The 23,113-nt window shown below is 42.0% G+C and overlaps 1 protein-coding gene across 1 annotated transcript in view; it reads right to left on the reverse strand.

The window, feature by feature from the left end:
* Positions 1-11,783: 11,783 nt before the first annotated feature.
* adcy6a (adenylate cyclase 6a) overlaps positions 11,784-23,113 on the reverse strand; it is a 136,482-nt gene continuing 125,152 nt past the window's right edge. Inside the window, exons 18-26 of the mRNA XM_080734101.1 lie at positions 22,894-23,040; positions 20,266-20,441; positions 20,131-20,157; positions 19,850-19,879; positions 18,745-18,877; positions 17,538-17,801; positions 16,650-16,854; positions 15,514-15,638; positions 11,784-14,627 (exon numbers count right to left, since the gene is read on the reverse strand). Coding sequence (XP_080590227.1) covers positions 14,499-14,627; positions 15,514-15,638; positions 16,650-16,854; positions 17,538-17,801; positions 18,745-18,877; positions 19,850-19,879; positions 20,131-20,157; positions 20,266-20,441; positions 22,894-23,040 — 1,236 coding nt within the window. The 3' untranslated portion in view covers positions 11,784-14,498. The remainder of the gene's footprint in view (positions 14,628-15,513; positions 15,639-16,649; positions 16,855-17,537; positions 17,802-18,744; positions 18,878-19,849; positions 19,880-20,130; positions 20,158-20,265; positions 20,442-22,893; positions 23,041-23,113) is intronic.

Genomic DNA, 23,113 nt, shown 5'->3' on the forward strand with positions numbered 1-23,113 from the left:
TTCTGCGGTTCTAACTGCAATGGGGAGTTACTGTAGTTCCACAGTTTGTGAGCAGGACAGGGAAAAGAGTCTGGGACGTGTGGAGCGTTGTCCCGGATCTTGTCCTAGAGTGAAAGCATTAGCTGGTTTCATTGCACAAACATGCTGGGAGGGCCAGTGAGGAGAGAGTTACACTCGCAGTATTTTGATATGACTGAGGTCGGGATAAGGAGCTGGTCAGCTGGGCTGACTCCTGGGTGAGGAAGGGTCTGAACCTTACAACGTTACTGAGCCGTGGTTCCCAAACTGGCCGTCAGATTATTTTGGGGGGTGTCTTCAGATGATTAGCTTAATGTTCAACACTGTTTTCTCACTCAACAGTAAAACAAACCAACATACAGTATAGGTGTATACAGCACATTTCTTAAGTTACAATTCAATGACGTTTAAGGCCTTTTTAATACCAAATTTGCCAAATATTACATGAGAAAGAGGCAAACATCCACCACCACGGAGGTTGTGGGTTTGAATCCTCCGTGGTGCATCCGGCTTTGTCACGCGTCTGCATGAACACAATGGCCCGTGTTCTGGGGGGGGGGGGGGGGGGGGGGGGGAGCTGGGCGGGGAGGAGGGTGATAATGGTCACTGCATGTACTCCTACGGGATGGGCGGAGTCAGGGGGGAGGGGGGGGGGGGGTGGCGGCACCTTATTAGGCGGGAGGAGTAGAACAAATGCTCTCTAGTTATCAACTGGCATAATACAAGTGAGCTTGTAGATCGGCTATTTTCACAATATTTATCTGTGGAACAGAGTCAAACTAAATGTAATGCCTACAATTCCAAGTGCTTGTCAGGGTGGTGGGGCCCCAGTTCAAATGTGATTATTTGAGGGTCACAGCCTGAAAAGTTAGGGGACCCTTGATATAGAGTGTAAACATACAGGACCAAGTGGCCTCTGCGATGTGTGCCTTGAATGAGAGCTGACTGTCCAGGACAACGCCAAGGCTCTGAATGAATGAATGACTGTCCAGGACAACGCCAAGGCTCTGAATGAATGAATGAATGAATGAATGACTGTCCAAGACAACACCAAGGCTCCTGGCTGTTGGAACCGAAGTCACCAGAGATGCAAACAGTGAGATATCCTGCATGGGGCAGGAGTCAGGACTTACCTGGGAAGAAGAGAAGCTCAGTCTTGTCTGGGTTCAGCTTGAGGGGGCGAGAAGTAAACATCCACTGTGAGATGTCAGCCAGACATGCAGCGATGCACTCCTCAGCCTGAGTGGCAGAGGAGTGGAGAGAGGAAAAACTGATGAGTTACAATCAACTAATTGCAACAGTAGGTCGCATTTAATTTGCGACCGAAGGTCGCAGTTTACCATGAGAAATGTCACAGCTTGTCTCCGTGTGTCTGTCTGTGTGTGTCAGTGTGTGTGTGTGTGTGTACACATTTTTACAGTCTATCGGTTGGTTCCCTTGACACATCACTGTGACATCACAGATGATGTGACATCACCTACAGTCCATATATGAGTATTCCCCAGAATCCCTTTTATGCCCATATATGAAGATCTCTGATGTCATCGATATATATCACTGGCCAGATGGCCAAGAAATCGAACCCCTGAACTATCTCAAATTGTGATGTAGTGTCTGACCCGAAGCCCCTTACTAAGTAGCATACATTTACACCATACCTTCCCCGAAACGTCAATATTGAATATGAATACATATTATTATTGATATATGTATATGGATATATATTAGATGAAAACCTGGACAGGCATTTAGCAGATACTCTTATCCAGAGTGACTTAAATTAATTTAAGTAAACACATACATATACACATAGAAGTGTAGTCTCTAAGTAAACTCGGATCACATAGAGACAGCGTAGTCATGTGTCAGTAAACTAGGATCACATACAGTAGAGACAGTGTAGTGCTAAACCATGGGTCTTCAACACGGGGTCCGGGACCTTAAGGGGGCCACAATATCTTTGTGTGATAGGAACATCTTTTTGTTTTAGTGTTTACATTTACCACCTGAACCCAATAGCATCTATTCTGGTGGGAACATTCGCCAAAAATAGCCGATTTACAAGCTCACAACATTTCGGTGAAGAGGGGAAAACCAATGTCAGAACCTACAAGTAGCCAAAGGTCATGTTAAATGTCTGAAAATACACATGAAAATGAATCCGACACAACAACGATGACGGTGCTGTCAAACAAGTCTATGAAATCCATCAGAAGGTTTGTTCTGTACACTGAAACTATGGGATAGTAGGTAAACAATTAACCTAGCGTCAGTCTAAATAACATTGATTGATTGATTGATTGAAGACTTTATTAGAAGTTTGCATAGGAAAAGGTACAGTTTCATGACGGTACAGTTCACTGGTACAAGGTCTACTAAAAGGAGATCCATGAAAAGACTAAGCTTATTTCCACTGGAAACCATTGAAGTATCTCATATAACATTGAATGACAGACAAATAGAACACAGTACTATGCAGTAGATATGTAAACAAAAAACAAAAAAGAAAACAGTAAGTCTAAACAAACAGTATATACAAAGAAGGGGCAGGGGAGGGTAGGGTTGGGCTAGGTTAGTTTTTTACCAGTTGCGGACGGTTGCTGCCTGTAAGTGATTTTTCAGGGCAATTTTAAAGGATGCTAGTGATCCACACTCCTTTATGACCTTCGGTAAGGCTTTCCACATTTTGGTGGTATAGCAGAAAAAAGAGTTTGACATGCCATCTCAATTACAAGTTTAACATTGTGGACATCACTGTGACATCACAGATGATGTGACATCACCTACAGTCCATATATGAGTATTCCCCAGAATCCCTTTTATGCCCATATATGAAGATCTCTGATGTCATCGATATATCACTGGCCAGATGGCCAAGAAATCGAACCCCTGAACTATCTCAAAATGTGATGTAGTATCTGACCCGAAGCCCCTTACTAAGTAGCATACATTTACACCATACCTTCCCCGAAACGTCAATATTGAATATGAATACATATTATTATTATTGATAAAGGATAAAATAAAATAAAAAGTCCATATATGGGCATTCCCAGAAACAAAATCCCTTTTATGCCCATATATGGAGATTTCTGATGTCATCAATTTCAGGCCCTGACTGGTCCAAGAGCCTGCTTTACTCTGATTTACACCCTACCTTCCCCGAAAACGTTAATATTTAGTCCATATATGTATATGGATATATATTGATAGAGGATAAAATAAATAAAATGTCCATATACATGGGCATTCCCAGATGATGCCGTAAGGGTACCCCCTTATGCCCATATATGGAGATCCCCAGGCATCAAACCCAGGCCCTAACTCGCCATGGCCCTGCTTGGCTTTACTACTTAACATATGTTTTATGCCCATATATGGAGATCCCTGTCCCAATGTCATCAATATTAAGGACATATCTGGGAATGCCCATATTTGGTGATGGCCATATATGGGCATGTTTTTACATAACATTGTTGACTATCATGCAGGGGTCTCCCTATATGGGTAACTGGTCCAATATACATCACTGGCCAGATGGCCAAGAATTGGCGCCCTGAGGCGTCTTACTAGTATGAAAACCTGCAGATCATGTGAGTGTGTGCGTGCTTCAGTCAGTCCGTCACGCTCCATATGTGGCCAAGACATTTTATGCCCATATAGGAGGTCCCTGATGTCATCAATATTAAGCCCATATATGGACATATTGTGTCAGTCTCTGTTGTTTCAGCACAACCTCGCTTCTCGCCCTTTGGGCGTCTTACTGGTAGTAAGGAGTAAGGATCAGATTGTAGATCAGTGTCACCATCATGACATTTCACTTGATGATTGATTGTCATACAAATAATTGCAAAATAATTTAATTGAATTTGTCCTTTGAACATTGGAAGGCATATATAAATTATGTTTCTGTTTAGCTTTTCAAAATAAATAATATGCTATGTCCAAAATAGGCTATATTTAATCATTTTATCATCAAAATTAAAAGTAGCGGATATAGCCTGAGCTTATAGATCAGATATACCAGTACATAGCTACTGTATATTTTTTGCAACATGGAGACGATTATGATGGCGATTATATCATACTTGTGACAGGCCTATCAGTGACATTTCAACCAACCAATAGTAACAATAACATCTAATGTAACTGCCTGATTTACATATCATTAAGGCAGCATCACATAATTATGTAAGAGAGAAGGAAGTAGTGAATCACTCTGCTTTCATTTCTTAAAAGGATCCCAACAAATATGCCTTAATACATTATAATTGTCCTCTATAACTACAATGTAAAATTAAAAACACCTTAAATATTTTATTTCTCCTAGAAATGGCTAATCTTTCACTCAATAGGGGAAATGCCTGTCGCAAGTTGAGGATGTCATAAATGTCATGTCTGATCTATCGCTATGGAATTTATGGCATGCATGTGCAAAAAAACATTTGAAATATTGATTTGATAGTCATATTAACCGTAGGAAGTATTACATTTGTTTTTATTTTCACATGCATGCCATAAATTCCATAGCGATAGATCACACATGACATTTATGACATCAACAACTTGCGACAGGCATTTCCCCTATTGAGTGAAAGATTAGCTATTTCTAGAAGAAATCAAATATTGCTTTTAATTTGACATTGTAGTTATAGAGGACAATTATGATGTATTAAGGCATATTTGTCGTACTAGCCAGGGATCATTTTAATGATTCTGACATGACATGAAGGACCCATCTAGTTCAAAAGAACATTTTAAACAGTTAGCTTCACAAACCACATTTGTTTTGTTTTTGTCCTGAATGCTTGGATTCTTAACCCTCAATGAAAGTATTGTCTGTACTCACAGTTCCTCTGAACTGAAAGGGGTCCAACCTATGTTCCACAGGTTCTATGTTCCCCAGGTTCTATGTTCCCCACCTCACAGCATTAGTTTAGTGAGGTTATGGTTAGGGGTAGGGGTAGGTTTAGGTGGTAAGAAAGTGGGGAACATAGAACCTGGGGAACATAGAACCTGGGGAACATAGAACCTGGGGAACATATTAGGTACGGTCCCAACTGAAAACTTTAGACAGACTGCTGCCTGCAACCAGTTTCCCAACAAGATGAGGGCTGAGCTGGAGAACCCAGGACTGACTGACTGACTGACTGACTGACTGACTGACTGACTGACTGTCTGTCTGTCTGTCTGTCTGTCTGTCTGTCTGTCTGTCTGTCTGTCTGTCTGTCTGTCTGTCTGTCTGTCTGTCTGTCTGTCTGTCTTTACTGACTGACTGACTGACTGACTGACTGACTGACTGACTGTACCCCTGGATCCTCTGGTATGCAGTGACAAGTCCTGCTCACCTCTACTGCACAGCTTTTGTAGCAGGTCCTGAAGCACATTCAAAACACCACAACACTGTTAAAGGTCCTACTGTAATCCTAGAGTTGCATTGCGTTAATTTAATGTATTCCTTATACAGTATAAAGCCATAGATCACTCCTATGCCCTCCTGTGTCGGTGACATTGTGAAATGTAAACTGATATCACAGCCATTCTAGTATGGAGGGGCTGAATTATCAGATAACGTACATACTCAGCACAGAAACTTGTTGAAATGTCTCCCACACTCTCTTCTCCTCCAGTCAATCTTGTAGTTATTAATGTCAGCTGGTTATGGTAGAAATACTGAGTGAAACCCAGCTCCAAACTCACTAACATGCTATATCCACACTGGTTTATTATCCCTTATCCCCGCTTCATTTGGTGACAACATTCACCAGATTGTTTAATTCATAAACATCTCTGTTTTCAACACGTGGTTGCACTGTCAGATTGTTTTCCTTCCTGCTTCTTTTAGCCCCACCCCCTCTTGTAACTGATAGGTTGTCTCGTCTAGAGTTGATTGACACCTGAATACTTCCATGATCTTATCTGACCAAGTAGATGCATGTCTGCCCCTTAGTGGACATGGTGCTTTAGTGCAGCTGTTAGTGAAATGACAAAACTGGGTTCAAATCCTCATCTGATGATCTCAAGGTTAAGAGATCAAACATCACTCTGACAACATTTAAGGTGTCATTAATATGATGAAGATGATGATGATGATGATGATGATGATAATAATAATAATATTAATACTAATAGGGGTAAATAAAACTGCTATGAGTTATATAGAAAACAAAAAAGTTGCTTGGTTAAAGTATGTAGGAACAGCGAGGTGCCAAAGTTTTCAGATTCAAGTTTTAAAAGTTAAATATCTCCAAAACTACAAAACGTTTCAAAGTAAAACGTTCAAGCATGTGTGTCGGCAGTTAGGTGAATTATAAAAAGTAACATGTTTTTTTTAGGCGCACAAATCTGCCATTGAGCCCCATGTTAATTTTCAGAATTTTGTAAAGACTATAAACCAGCTGTTACAGCAGGCCTATGGAGAGGCCTATGTCTTCTCTAGCTCCTAACCAACTATACTTAAAGGGAAATTTCACTTTAAAAAAAACATTTTTGTCATTTTATCGTCTAATCAGGTTTTTATGAACACCCTGAACAGTTTTGAATTTGCTTGATTCAATATTTAGATATTTGATGTAAATGTTATCAGGCCCTCCTCCTCCAGGACCCCTCCAACTGGTTGTGTTTTTTCCATAACCTTTTTTCATTTCTTTTTAATAATTCTTTGGGAAAATGAAAAAAATTCAATACAATAACCAGAAAAATACAAGGCCAGCTCACGTATTAGGAGGGTATTATGACTCGAGTCACCAGAAAAACATAATGGGTGTTTTTGACAAATCTAGCATGGTTAAAATTGAGTTTTAGAAGTTACAATGGGTGTGTATGGGGAGGGGTCCTGGAGGAGGAGGGCCTGATAACATAAGTATAGTTGGTTAGGAGCTGGAGAAAGACAATAAGTAATGTCACATGTATGTATGCTATACAGTGCTGAAGGGGCCAGCTGTCTATTCTGTATGTATGTGTACTGTATGTGTGTGCGTGTGCGTGCGCGCGCGCGTGTGTGTGCTTGCGTGTGTGTACGTACGTATGCATGCATCTCACCTCATGCTGTTAACCGTATTTTCAGCACATTATAGAATATGTAACATTTAATTTATTTCCTCGGATGTTTAAATACATTTTGAACGCAGTAAAAGTTATGTCACACACACACACACAGACACTATGGCAGCTTGGCATAATGTTAAATATTAATTAACATGAAGTAGTGTGTAATGTTTACGGTATTTGGGTTGCTCATGTTTGTTTGATGAGGTCCAGGTTTCAGCAGCAAAGCATGCGAGCTGCCAATATTGTGTGTGAATTGCATTAGGAGGATACTGGCTTAATTAGTCTTGGTGGAGAATACATCATCTTTTTTCTTTATGCAAATAAAACATCGATGCAATACATAACACAGTTCATTAATTTTACATAATTCCATCTTTATCTTTCTCTGCATTCATGTGAGCGAACAGTTCTGTGGCGGCCTGTGTAAAGCCTGATTCTTTTAGTTGGTGTTGCATGCCGTAAACAGCAGATATACTGTATAAGCAGTAGATCTGTAATTTACTGAGCACACAACACCGGCACGCAACTAAGTGTAACCGAGGCTTAAGAGCCAACCTCTACCCTCTTGTCAAGCAATGAGTTTTCCAATTACAAGGCCATGGAGTGATTGTGAAACACACACGCGCACGCATACTGAAAGGCGGAAGCTTTGAAATATTCAGAGGCTTGGGCTGTAGTTGTCAAGCATATTGTAACGACCCCGTCACCCCGCAAAAGACCTGGCCTAAACTTGTTCCTCCATGTGGCTTTGCTTGTTACTTGCCAGTCGGCCGAGCTGGAGATCGGAGTTCGACTCCCGCTCGGTCCACGAAGCGATAACGTAAGAGATAACGCCTGGCTCAGCAGTCGTTATCGAGAAATACAAATCCCGATAGGCTGATAACCAGCCTGAAGGGACATGCTCACAACGCCTCGCAACGCGAGGTGTTGTGAGCATGTAGATCTCCTATTTTCACAATACAACCGTGTTATAGGCCTACAAAATGTTATGTCTCAACTCTTAGAGCTTGTCAGGGTGGGAGCTCCTCAGTTACATTGTTATTATGTTGGGGGTCGCGGCCTGAAAAGGTTTAGAACCACTGACTTAGAAGACCATTTGTATGCCATTTGTGTACCATATTTCTACAAACTCTCAAAGCATTGTCAAGCGATGCTAATTATCTAAATCATAGCATGTCACATGTAGATGGACGGGCATCGATTGCGATGATAGATCAGATTAATCTGCAAAAACAATTCAGATTTCTGCATAACTGAACTGCATAAAATAACTGAACGGAATGAATAACTGAGGTTAAATGTGAACAATGTGAGCAATCACCATCCCCTGATGCCCCAAATGATGCCCCTGCTATAGGCTAACATTGAGATGGCAGATGTTCCAAAAATATCCACCACCTTTGGCTAAATGTATGCAAAGAGCCTATTGTAGGAAAGGCTAGATCAGTCACTGCCACGTCTTTGTACGCTTATTAAATTTGTTTAGCAAGTATTTACTCACACAAAACCAATCAAAACAGCCATTAAATCTTTTATTCTTTTTTTTTTTTCTTCAAGGGGAAAACGTTATTTATCTCTTTGTCATAGTCCTCAACACGTCTTAAGGTCGTCAACCTCGGCAAAACACTCCCTCTTTCAAACTCCTTCAACTAAAGGGGAAAATACAAAGAAAACGTAACAAATACGGAAGGATTCATCTTCAGGCCTGAGCAGAAACACTGTTTCAGTAGTATGGGGAGCCCCCGTCCGTACCCCTCACCCCCACAAAAGAAAAAAAAAATCATCCCAAGAGTTAACAATCAACATAAGTCTATGGACAGCCATAGAAATAGAATACAATACAATGCACATTTTCTTTCTTTTAATAAACACATGTCCATTCTATAAATTCTCTCTTCAACGGTCACAGTCACTTGATTAACTTTGTGATCTCCCAAACTTTAATGCCAAATCTACATTTCGTCATAGCTGATTTTCAGTTTTCCAGAAAATAAAATCCAAAGATTTCGCACAGCGTCACAGTCGTGCAACGAAGCATAAATGAGCCCTTAAAGCCTGATTTATGCGCCGTCTACGCGTCAAAAATAGCAGACCTACAAACGAGCTCACGTGAGCTTTTAGGTCTGCCATTTTCATGTGCGAAAAAGAAGTATTAGGCTTAGTTAGGCTTTATTTATTCCCTGTTGCTCCGGTGACACCCAAGGCCAAACATGATTGGACAGTAGACAAAAGGCTGTATATGGGGCGGGGCTGGCTCTGGTACGAACACGATCAACTGTTGGTTACCACTGTTGAGAGGGGAGCGTGTCGATATTGCGACGTAACATTTGTTCGATGTCCCATTAGTTTGACGCTGGTGAATGCTAACCTGGTGAAATGCTATCCTGCCGACGCTGGTGAATGCAAACCTGGTGAATGTTAACCTGGTGAAAATGTACAATGAATAAACAGAATGTGTGTTGTTTTTGCGGGCATACACTCAGTATTTGTGTTATCATGGAGAATCGTGTTATGGCCAGTAGAAATACTGTATTGTACATGGATTTATTTGAATAGGCTAACTATCCAGTTAAACGCCATCTTGTTTTCCCCCTAGTCGACACTAAATATCCATATCCATATCCGTAGCCATATCTACAAGCTCACAAGGCATCACCTTGTATTTGGATTAAAAGAGTCTGCTAAATGCCTAAAAATGCCTAAATTGTATATTGTAATCTTCTGTTTTCGCTGAATTGGCTCCTAAGTAAAGCTGGGGTTCATGGTTAAAGGATTTTTTTTTTTTTGCATTCCTAAGCCAATAATTTGTCTCCTACTGAGTTTCCAATTAAACGATGACCCAGTCAACAAATTATTGTCTCAGGAATGTGACGAAAAACTAAATCTCCATGATTTTAAGGCTTTATGGGGTGTGTAAAGTGATTTTTTTGGATAAACTACTCCTAGGCCTAGAATTATTGAATGCTTTAACCAGTGAAAAATAGTAGATATACAAGCTCACAGCTTGCGAGCTTGTACATCTGCTATTTTTGAAAAAGTTGTGAAAGTGTGTGCAAATCTTTGAATATATGTATTTTCAAAGCGAACGTTTGTAACTCAAATTTTTCTTCTGGGTGGTCCCTGGAACTAAATATTTTGAGATGCGGGTCCGTAGCCAAATAAAGATCATTTTGGGGGTCCTTCACATGAAAAGGTTTGAGAACCACTGACATAGTAGTCTCTCAAGAACAGACTAACTGTGCTCCACCTAAGTGAAAAGGACCTTTTCTTTGACGATGGCTAATGCCAGATTGCTGACATAGAAACATAGGTTTTTCAAAAAACCTTAGAAGGATTCAAAAGACACTTATAGAATCGGGTCAAAATTCAATTTTTTACGATTTTTCAAAAATATCAGATCTACAAGCTCGCAGCGCGGCACCGTATATATGCTATTTTTCAATAGTTAAAGCATAAAATAATAATACACTATAATGTGTACCCGTTCTAAATGGGTTAAGTGCTGACGAGGTTCGCCTGCAGTTGATCCGTTGGTACCAATGAGCTTTGGCTTCACAAGTGGCATCTTAACGAGAACAAGCGGTGCTTGTCTTTGATCCTCTTTCACTGGAATGGAATCATCGCAATAAGCACAATTCATTAATCAGAATTATAATAATAATAATAATAATAACAACATTAAGAATATACAAATGATGGATACAGGAGGTGATACAAAATACCCAACGATAAAACAAAACAAACAGGGGAAAAAAAGAAGAAAACTAAACAAGATACCACAATCAGACATGCTTCAGAGCAAGTTTGGCAAGAAGGTTTTGCTGTAATCATCAAAACCTCACAGTGAAAATAGTTATGCCCCTACAAAGCACAGTTTTCAGTCATCAGATCATCTTTTATCAATACTTCATCTACCAATATTCCATCTTCATAGACCAGTGGTTCTCAAACTTTATTTTTATTTTTAATTTTTTAAGTTCAAGGACTCCCAGGCCAGTAGTCAATCGGTGATGCATTAGATCACGGACTCACCGTAACTCTGAGAGTGTACAAATGGAACCAGATGGCCATTTGTACACTCTCAGAGTTGCAGACTGCTTAAGGGTCTGTTTGGTCCTCTTAAGATTCAATCATGTAGTTGGGGGACCCCCTGGAACCCCCTCAAGGACCCTTTGAGAACCACTTGTCAAGACAATCCAAGCTGTCTGGTAAGGTTTCCATTGACATTCCAATCTGAGAATTCTATATATTATTTTCTTTTTACCCCTGATGGCACTTGAACCTCCTCCCAGTTCCCTCTTCCTTCCTTCCTTCCTTCCCATTTGGACAAACACCAGCTCTTTGAAAGGGGAAGGACGCGCTTTAACCTTTAAATAATATAAAGCAGGGGTCTTCAACGTTTTCAGGTCGGAGACCCCTTAGTTGAGAGAGAGATGAAGCAGGGACCCCCACAACCTTTTCATAGATTCCATTTAGTTTAATTGTTTGACAGCATGATCCTCTGTATATTTTGGATTCATGTCAATTTCAGATTTTAACCACTTGAACTGTCAATACTTAATTAACTTGACCTTTCACTCTGTACTTAGTCTGCTCTTTTCCCCCTCTACACCAAACCTCTTTGCCGAAAATAGACGATCTACAAGCTCACAACGCCTCACAGCACGAGGCGTTGTGAGCTTGTAGATCTGCTATTTTTGGCTAAAGTTCTCGGAATATGGACACTAGGGATCAAGTGGTTGATATAAAAAAGAGAAAAAAGTTTCTATCACACAAAGATTTGGAGGACACCCCCTATAGTAACTCTGAGGACCCCCTAGGGGTCCCAGACCCCCTGTCAAAGATCCCTGATATAAAGCCAATAATTATATATACCGTATTTTCCGGACTATAAGGCGCACTTAAAAGCCTTTAATTTTCTCAAAAAACTACAGTGCGCCTTATAGTCCAGTGCGCCTTATATATGGATCATTCATTGACATTGACATTCCCTTTAGCACAGCTCCATCTGTTTGATGCATAACGCAACGGTAGCGTCTATTATGTGCGCCTTATAGTCAGGTGCGCCTTATATATGAAAACAGTTTGAAAATAGACCATTCATTGACAGTGCGCCTTATAGTCAGGTGCGCCTTATAGTCCAGAAAATACTGTACTGCTATGGCTGAACTCACCTGCCCCCCGACTGACTGCTCAATCTCTAAAGCCTTTAGTTCAGACCAAAGATATGTAGCCTGGATGCCATCCTGCAAACCTACGTTCCATGGATTTGTTTTGTAACTTCGCTACTCAGTCTGGACAGCTTCCGATCTCCAAGGGGAGGTGGGACATAGAAACCAAGTGGAATCCAACCGCGGCTTCTTATTGGTCTGTGGTGCGGGGCGGGGAGAAATACACCAGTTGTCCAGCTGTCTGATCACCTTGCTACCCTAACCCTACTCTGATTCGTTGGAACAACATCCAATCCAGCAACGACGTCGCCTACGTCACAACTGACGTTCGGAGTCAAATTAATCATGTCCAGACTGTGAAGTGGAGTGACAAAACAAATCACGGAATGTAGCGAAGCAGGCTGGTATCCAGGCTAAAAGATATGCGTCACGAGACGTTTTAAGCCCGATTTATACTTACTGTATGTCGTACGATGGTGTTTTGCGTGCCTAAAATAAGCAGATCTACAATCTCTACAACGTGTCGCTTCTGTGACACGTCATGACGTTATGAGCTTGTAGCTCGGCTATTTTCAGCACGCGATCGACATTATCGTATGACGAGAGCATAAAGTGGTAAATCTCACTCCCTTCGGTTATTTTGGTCTAGAGAGGCAGAGGCCAGCGTCATCTCCCAGAGAAGGGTGGTAAGATAAAGAAAATAATACATCTCTTTGATGGCCGAATGACAGACAAAAGTACTGCGTACGTTATTCCATGAAAAACAGTGAATTAAGCCATTAGGCTGCTGCCACTAGCGATGAGGCTGTCTACTGCTTATAGCAACAAAGCTGGCACTCATTGGCGTCTCATGCATGCCTAACGTACACTCCGCCGCACACCAGTGACGATTGTCGACGAGGTCTGACGTCACGTTTACACGACAACGACCAGAATAGAAAACGTCAAAGTGCCGTCGCGTTCTCACTTCTTATTCTGCATTGACGCAGAGACGCAACAGTGATTTTATTTAGCCATTTCCTCTTGTTGTCTAAACCAGTGGTTCTCAACCTGTGGGTCGGGACCCCCAGGTCCCGACCCTAACCCTAATTATTTTGGGGGGGTCCCCAGATGATTAACTTAATGTGCAACATTGTTTTCTCCCTCAACGGTAAACAAACCAACATAAAGTTTAAGTAGATTTCTCGAGTGACAATTTAAGGACTTTTTAATACCTCTAAAATGACAAATTAAACATTGGCCAAATTGTCAAATATTAGAGGCAGAAATTGTGAAAATAGATGCTCACAACGCCTCTGCAAGGCGTTGTGAGCATGTAGATCTGCTATTTTCAAAATAGAATTGTTTTGGTGGGAAAGTCCCCAGTTAAAATATGATTATTTGGGGGGTCGTGGCCTGAAAAGGTTGAGAACCACTGGTCTAAACAGGGCCTGAGTCTTGTTGGCAAGCGATGCCGTCGTGCAACGGGGAGTATAAGTCGAACGTTCAAGCGAGAATGTTTTGCCTTGTTTCTATAGCCATACTTTAGTCTTTGGTCAATGTTGTCCTCCTCGATTTATACACTTATTCATACACACACACAAATATGCATGTATTATACATACACACTTATAAACGTGTAATAAACTGGATATTTGTGCACGTAATGTAGTCACACTTGCCATAAAGGACCTTTTGCACAAAAAAACATCAAGATTAAAAATAAATAGTAAAGTAACCCAGAAAAAAAAAAAAAAAAACATGAGTACCTGTTTGATAATTTTTGTGGAAATATATAAAAAAAAGACACAAAACATGTTTGTTTTTTTGTTGTTGTAAAAATTAAACCCCCACACAAAAATCAAGTGAAATAAAAAGTAGCCTTATGTACAGCATAAATTCTTCTTTTGACACAGGCTAAAGGCGTTTGTTTGTTTGTTTGTTTGTTTTAAATAAACAGACTCTGCATCTTTCAAGTAGCCTGAGAGAGAGAGAGAGCATGGCTGTCGTAGACAAGAACATCACTTTGCTCTCGTCGTCAAGAACACTTCCTTTCCGAAGTCCACAAAACGTCTCTTAATTTTTTCTCCCCGTCGTTCAGAATTCAAGTGATGGCGTTGCTAAGTTGTTAGCCATTGGCTCTCACACAGGGAGTCCTTGCTCAGTGGCGCTCTGTCTGTCTGTCTGTCTGTCTGTCTGTCTGTCTGTCTGTCCCTCGTGGCGGGGAATCGGCCCGACGTCCTCACACAGCAGCCGCTATAAGTGATAGCTATATAGCTGCTAACTGTTGGGCGGTCCGTCGTTCAGGAAGTACGTCGTCATTTCCCCTTTACCTTTGACCTTTACGACGCCGCGGTGCTCCAACACGTAGCCTTTGTTAGCGAGCACCTGGTGGAGGTCTGTGGTGACCTGTTGGACAAATATGACGTGTTATAGTCGGTCGGGCGGTCGAAACCACACTGACACACTGCTGTTCAACTTGAGCAACTTTATTAAAGATCTGTGTCTTGACAACTGACATTCAATATAAATTATTATATTATACAACAAAGTAGGCCTACCTTTAGCCCTATAGCAAGGCTATTTGAAAATAGACGATCTACTAGCTCACAGCGCGTCGCGCTGCAACGCATCTATCTATGATCACAGCAGCTGCAGCTCATGATCAAGCCTAATTAATTTATTCTCCGTCCCGCGACATTGTTGCGTGCAGAGAATAGCAGACCTCCAAGCTCTCATCATCCGTGATGCGATGTGAGTGACTCTGAGTGACCTGTAGTGTATGAGTGAAGCAGTGAAGCTTGTAATCTTCAGTCAGCTGTTCTCAGCGCAATGCCGTCCGTCGCGGCGGCCGGGTGAAGTTAAATGTATCGCTAGGAGCGTATATATATATACCATACGTCTCACCACAGTCACGAGCCAACAAATAAGAGGTACAATGAACTAAAACATGTGCTGAGACTGAGCTGTCCCCTAAATAAGCACATGTGGGGAATTGATTACATGAAACAGGCACCTGGCATGCAGTCTAAAATGTAAATTTTTCCTATTTTCTTTTTTTTTTTAATTTTCGACATTCCCTGATGAGAGTCGACTCATGTAATCAAGTCAATTGAGTCGATTTGTAGATTTTTTGGTTAATGCCCTACTACACACTAAACAAAACAGTGCCTTAATTCGTATAATGGTTAAGACCTGTGAAGGAAGTAAGGAATAGGCCCAATTTCGTTCCAATATGGCGGCTGTGCCCTGCATTCCCTGCAAAAAGGGTAGTAAGTAACAGGCCATCCATCACCTGTATGCAGTCAGGGACTCCTGTGCTGTCCATACGGCTGGCTACGTTCACTGTGTTCCCCCAGATGTCGTACTGTGGTTTCCTGGCTCCTATGACCCCTGCTACCACCGGTCCGATGTTCAGACCTGGAGACGCAACAGAACCACACGGTAATAATATTTTTGTCTCATTGTTTGAACAGTACACAACTAAAGGCCTGTCCATACTTTGACCGAAACCGCAGTTCAAAAGGTCAAAGGTCCTTTTCTACCATAAAATTATATCCCTCTGGACTTGTGAAAAGCATTGGACCGAACGAGAGTTCGGAAATTTGCACGTCGGAAAACACAACTCACCGAACATTTCGGTCGAAGTATGGAGAGGCCTTAAGTCCAATATTTTTTAGGGACCCCCCCAGAAGCAAAATTTGAGTTACAAATGTTCGCTTAAGAAATACATTATATTCAAAGATTTCCACAAATTTTCAGGACTTTTCAAAAATAGCAGATCTACAGTACAATCTTGCAGCGCGGCACTCGGTGCCCCGCTGTGAGCTTGTATATCTGCTATTTTTCAATAGCTAAAGTATAAAATAATGAAGGCCCCCTCCACCTTGGGCCCTAGCAGAGCATACGAGCGGAGTGGAGTGCGAGCGGTGCGGGGACTCCAGGGAGCGGAGCGAGCCGTTCTTTAGTTGAGCGTGAGCGAGCGACTTTTATAATGGGTCTGAGCGCCGACCCTCCTCCGCTCCGAGCCGATCCTGTTGGAGCCGCGCGCCGCATGTTTCCAACAAAACAGTGGCGAGTGGAAAGCTCTCCAAGTCTCCATCAAAGCCGAGGCTCACGTTAGCGCAGCCATTTGTGTTGGGAACACACTGGCAAAGGAGAAAGTGTTTCGGACATGGTAGCAAACTACTTTTTTGACTCTGATTGACGGCCCTGAGCGGAGCGTGGAGCGAGAGATGCGGAAATCAAGTTGAGCGACGGAGCGGCGGGGAGTGGAGCGGCCCGGTGGCCGACCAGAGCGACGAGCGAGTGGGACAAGAGCCCTCTGGAGCGCGGAGCAGCTTTTGTCATCGCTCCACTCCGCTCGCGTGCTCTGGGCCCTAGTAACTCAGTCCCACTTTTCCCCCCCTTGTGACGCCCCTGCTCCTGTACCTATCTTCATCTGGAAGTTGTTGAAGGAGTGTTCGTTGATGTATTTCATCTGCTCCCTCAGCCTCATGGCGTAGTCGGCCAGGGCGGTGATGTGGGAGCGCCCCTCCCGGTCGTAGGTGGAGGCGTTGAGGCCTGACGCCGCCATGTAGGTGGAGCCTATGGTCTTGATCTTCTCCAGCTGCCTGAACTTCTCCTCGCTGATGATCTGGAACACGCCACACACACGCACACACGCGCACGCACACGCGCACGCGCACACACACACACACACACACACACACACACACACACACACACACACACACACACACACACACAACCAGGGCATGTGAGCTGGTGCTGAGCTGGAGCAGAGCTAGGGTGGGATGGCTCAGGGTAGAGCAGAAAACTTTTTCACCCGAATTACACTGTTATAGCCGATCTATAAGCTCACAACGCGTTGCGATGCGATGCATTGTAAGCTTGTAGATCGGTTATTTCCACTATCAATGTTCTTATTAAAGCATAAAGTTGTCAAATATATCAGTAATTTCTTTGTATGTTTAGGTTATGTGTCGTATCTGCCATGAGCAACTAGCCTACCAGATGATTAGCCAAATGTAATTTTTTTTTCTCACTCAACGGTAAACAAGCCAGCACACAGAATAAGTGTACACAGGGTGTCTCCACATTTATAAAGTGACAATTTAAGGACTTTCAAGCCATACAGAAATGTAATTGTCAACGACAAAAACACAATTAAATCGTTAATCGCAATAATTAGAGTGACGATTAATCGTCATGTAAAATGACATAATCGTGACAGCCCTAGTGGGGTGAAAGGAATTGGCAGAAGAGACTAAAAGTAAAAAAGTTGTTAAAAGGAGAAGAGAATAAAAGTAGAGAAACCTCGTCAAAGTCGGCGATGATCTCGTTGAGCAGCCGCAGGCACTCCACGCCCTCGTTGTTGGCCTCCAGCTCCACGTAGAACTCGGAGAAGTTGCTGATGGAGGCGAACATGACGGCCACACACTCGCACCACTGGTAGTAGAGCTCGTCGTTGCGGCGCTCCCGCGCCAGGAAGTGCGCCGCTACGTCCTTGGGCAGGATGTTGTGGAGGAGGCGCCGGTTGTACGCCTGCAGCTCCTCCATCTCCTCCTTCTCCTCTGTGGCCTGGGGGGAGCAAAAAACATATCGTCACTGTCGGGCAGAAACCTCGTATCTCCAAAACCGTTCCTTTTGTATTTATCATTTAAGAAATTATATTTATCATTTAAAAAATTATCTAGACTAGTGAAAATAGCCGATTTACAAGCACACAACGCCTCGCGATGCGAGGCGTTGTGTGCTTGTAGATCTGCTGTTTTCACTACTTTTGCGTACATATATATATATATATATATATATATATATATATATATATATATACTGTATATATATATATATATATATATATATATAAGAAATAACTGTAGAAACACTGTACATACAAACAGAACGATTACATGTAAACACTTTTGAAAAACAGCTCCTATTTGAGCACAAAACTAACCTTGTGGCTATATAGGCCAACTATTTCGAATAGCAAATGCACAATTCTTATGGTTTAGATGTCCCTCAGTTGCCATGTAACAGCTCTGTGTGCACATCATTTCTATTCCTTTTCAATTGTACATACAGTACAGTATTTTGTTTTGATTGTATTGTTCCACCTTTGCTTGGGCAATGTTAACGTATGTTTTCTAAAGCCCTTTGAATTGAGAGGGGGGAGAGAGACCAAGAGAGAGAGAGAGAGGGAGAGAGGGAGGGGGAGAGAGAGGGGATAGACATGGAACAACAGGTACTCTGACAAAAAACCTATGCACTATGACTCGCAGCGGCCCGAACCTCTAGAATAGAAAGGCTACTGTATGTTCAATATAGTGTGTGAAAGCAGAAGCTTTAATTTAATGTACGGTAGGGTTAACATATAGAAAAAAACGGCTGGTGACTTATAGTGTCAGCAACTGCACTACTACACTACTGTACTTTAAAGTACATACTTACTTTCACATACTTAACCTACATTTAACATGTTGAGACAGTGACTCCTAGGTGGTGGATGCAGGTACTGTACCTGTAGTTTCCAGAGGAAGTCGAGGCGTGCGGTGGACTCCACCTGCTGGGCGTGGAGGTACAGCGCCAGGACGAACACGGTGAGGATCACCGGTGTCATCACCCTCAGGGACACTTTGGTCACTACGAATGGACTATAGAGTCACAAAAACAAACAATAAGACACGTGGTAAGAGCTCCCGCGATGAGGGGTAGCAAAGGGACATCAATAGGCAAAGCAGCCATTTTGGAGGGAAGTTGGGTCTCTTCTCACTTCCTTTACAGGTGTTACCATTTACAGTATACCAGCAGTAGTTCTCAACCTTTTCAGGCCGCGACCCCCAAAATAATCATATTTTAACTGGGGACTCTCCCACCCTGACGAGCACTAAGAGTTGAGGCATTACATTTTGTATAACACGGTTCCATTCTGAAAATAGCCGATCTACATGCTCACAACGCCTCACGCTGCGAGGCTTTGTGAGCATATAGATCGGCTATTTTCACAATTTCTGCCTCCAATATTTGACAATTTTAGAGGTATTAAAAAGTCCTTAAATTGTCACTTTAGAAATGTGCAGAAACTCTCTATACACTTAAACCTTATGCTGGTTTGCTGAGTGAGAAAACAATGTTGCACATTAGGTTAATCATCTGGGGACACCCCAAAATAATGTGGGGTGTCTCGACCCACAGGTTGAGAACCACTGAATTATACTAATGAAAGCTCTGTTCCATTCTGGTCTAACAGAGTCAGGGTGGTTGGGTCCATTTGGTTCCATTTGTACACTCTCAGAGTTACGGGGGTCCTTGAAATAAAAGGTTTGAGAACCAATGGAACAGAGCCTTCATTAGGATCATTGGTAACACCTTTGAAGGAACTGAGAAGAGACCCAACTTCCCTCCAATATGGCTGCTGTGGGAATCGCTCTCCATTCCGACATGTCGCCACTCCGAAATTGACTTCTAATTGTCGGAGTGGGGACACTCCCATAGGGGTTAAGTTTAGGGTTAGGGTTAGAGATAGGGTTAGTGTCGGAATGGAGACATGTCGGAGTGGCGGGATGCACCCGGCTGCTTTGCATATAAAATATTATGTTGATGTTCCGTTAACTATATAATCTTACCACTGGTCTGTAGTTTCATTGAAACCGAACCTAAAGGGGGGAAAAAAAGAAAGAATTTTAAATAATGTCATATAATAACAGCATTGTGAGCACATCATCAGACTGCCAGCTTGTAGCCTAATCAGATTTCCCTTTATGTATGAATAGCAAGAGACACATGGAAACTGATTTTAGTGAATCAGATTTGAACCACATTCCTACATGGTTTAAATTCTCTCCCCACTGAAACAGGTCTTTTAACAAAATGAAAGACAAATATTGATGAATGTATTAATAATTACCATTGAGAAGTAGTCTCATTGAAATCACTAGAAAAGAAAACAATACATATTAGAATGACGCCTGGGGAAGCTCGTAAAAATGACAAAATAGTACAATACAGGAAAAAAAGACGACTTGATTCATGAAGCACTTACAGGGCATTGGAGGTGACAAAGAGGTCTGCGTTGTCAAACAGCACCACCTGTGGCCACTCCACCAGCAGCAGGTAGGTGAACTGGATGAGCAGCATCAGCACCAGTTTGCCGATGCTGCTGATCTGCAGGAACACTGAGCAGGCCAGCAGGGTGAGCAGCACGCTGTAGCTGAAATACTGACACACACAGGACACACACGGTATTACAGCTTTGAAATACTGACACACACAGGACACACCAGGTATTACAACTTTGATTTTTAACAATAATAATATTAACAACTAGAAAGGTGCGAATTTGGAAAATTGCAAGAATCCGCTGAGAACTGGACTGTCAGTCCTTTTGTTTATATATATATATATAATCTTTATCTCACGATTTTTGTAACCCGTTTTTTCACCCAGTGCTCTGCTCTCCCTCTGCCGCGCCTAGGGAGACAACAGTCTGACCTCATCCTTCCTTCTATGCATGAGTAGTCCAAGTTGCTTCTTTTCACCTGACGGGGGGATTCCCCCGGTTTGGACGTAGCGTGTGGAAGGAACACGTTATTCCAACCAGTTCCAGTTCCCCTCCATCAGACTCTACCAACTGCACAACCAACTGTGGCGCTGTGCCTCCAGACTGTCAGTCCTAAAGATCATTGTGCCGTCTTATAATGACCATTAGTGAGGACCAATTATATGAAGATACGGTTGAAAATGGGTTTGATGATTTTTTTGGGGGGTTCCAAGAATGTGCACCATGTTTTCTCCCTCATCACCAGAGATGGGAAAAGTACTCACGTTCTGTACTTAAGTAAAAGTAAAAGTACTTGTGAAAAAAACGACTTTGGTAAAAGTAAAAGTACTCATTCCAAATAATTACTCAAGTAAAAAGTAAAAAGTATGTGCTTTGAAAAGTACTTTTAAAGTAAAAGTAAAAGTATTTTTACCGTATATTTCTAGAATTTTAAGGATATTAAAATTAAAAGATCCCCACCAAACATACGTCTTAAAACTGGCCCAGAATTGGTTTCCTACTATGATGTGAAATCTAAATGCAGCAGTGTTTTTTTAGACTGAGTACCAGTTATAGATAATATTTGACTCTCCAAGAACAATCATTATTATTATAAAAAATATATGTATATCCCACGATTTTGTAACCCATTTTTTAAAGTGCCAATTGACCACCAATTAGGCCTACACCATTATGACTGATGTTAAAATACAGATAAGGTTTCCTAATAAGAATGTCGTTTTCATTGTTCAATTATAATTATAATACATCTCACATCCACAGACAGACAGATTTCTGACTGTTATACTTTAAGATGTTTTGCATGTCTGTCAGAGGACCCCAATGTAAACAAGCCATACAGACTGTATGGATGATAATCATACAGGAGTGCGTTTGCTATGCGAACTGCTAATCAAGAATTCAATCAATCAATTCAAACAAATGCATGCATGCACGCGCATGAGGGCACGCACGCGCGCGCTCTCTCACACACACACACACACACACACACACACACACACACACACACACACACACACACACACACACACACGCTAAAGGCTTTTGCGAGGCAAAGATGACCGAAGCTACAGTTGTGCAGAGTCTGCAGAACGTTTCACTTTTTCCATACAGAACTTTATCCAGCATGAGATAAAAAGCAATTGCACTGACTCACCTAAGCTTCGGAGGTTAAAAAAGAACGCATTTCCAACGCGTGTGCATTACAGGAGCAGCATATGGCCAAAGTCTTGTGTTTATAATCCATAGTTAGTTATAATCCACGTGAATTAATTGTTGATGTTTGAAAGCTGTGACGAGATGAATGGTTTACAGCATGATGGTAGAATTAAACCACCTTTCTTCCTCTTCCTATGAAAATCGTGGATTTCAAAATAAGAGCATAGGGTATTAGGCTATTATGTTATGTAGGCTATTTATGATTAGTTTTATTTGGTAGTCTAGTTGCAGGAAGTAAATAGACCGGTGCTTTCCTACTTGACACAGTGACTCTCACTCTGGCCAGCAGCAGAGCGTCACCGCAACCTCTATGAATGATGATCAAGCGCTGTAATCATTTTGTTTGATCTGCCACGCATCGGCGCAACATTAACACAAAACCAAAGTAGCGAGCCTGTTTTGAAAATGTAGCGGAGTAAAAGTACAGATACTTGTGTTAAAATGTAACGGATAAAAGTAAAAAGTACCCAGAAAAATAATTACTCAGTAAAGTACAAAGTACTGAAAAATGTACTTCGTTACAGTAACGAAGTATTTGTACTTCGTTACTTCCCATCTCTGCTCATCACTAAACAACTCATCTTACAGTATAAGTGCATACAGGGTATCTGCGCACACATTTCTTTTGACCATTTTAAATTGTCAAATATTACCTAAAAAAAGAAAAGAGGCATTGTGAGGTGCTGTTAGCATATAGATCAGCTATTTTCACAGCATGTATCTGTGAATCAGAGTCAAACAAAATGTAATGCCTCAACTCCTATGCTTGTCAGGGTGGGGGTCCCCAGTTCAAATATGATTATTTTGGGGGGGTCCCCAGTTCAAACTGACCTCTGGGAATGGACAGGGGGACATACTGACCTCTGGGAAACGACAGGGGAACAGACTGACCTCTGGGAAAGGGCAGGAGGGACAGATCTCCAGGCCTCCCTCCATGGACATGTTGAGGCTGTGGATGAGACACGGGGTGACCAGGGGAGCCGACGTGTTCAGATGCTCAGCAACACACTCCACCAGGCTCTGAGTGTCACAGGCAAACTGCACAGTACAACACAAAGAGACATAAATATGTACAATACAGTTATTACTAGTCTGAGGTGATAGCCTGCCA

This window comes from Nannobrachium achirus, assembly GCF_963921795.1.
Source record: "Nannobrachium achirus genome assembly, chromosome: 9".
NCBI lineage: Eukaryota > Metazoa > Chordata > Actinopteri > Myctophiformes > Myctophidae > Nannobrachium > Nannobrachium achirus.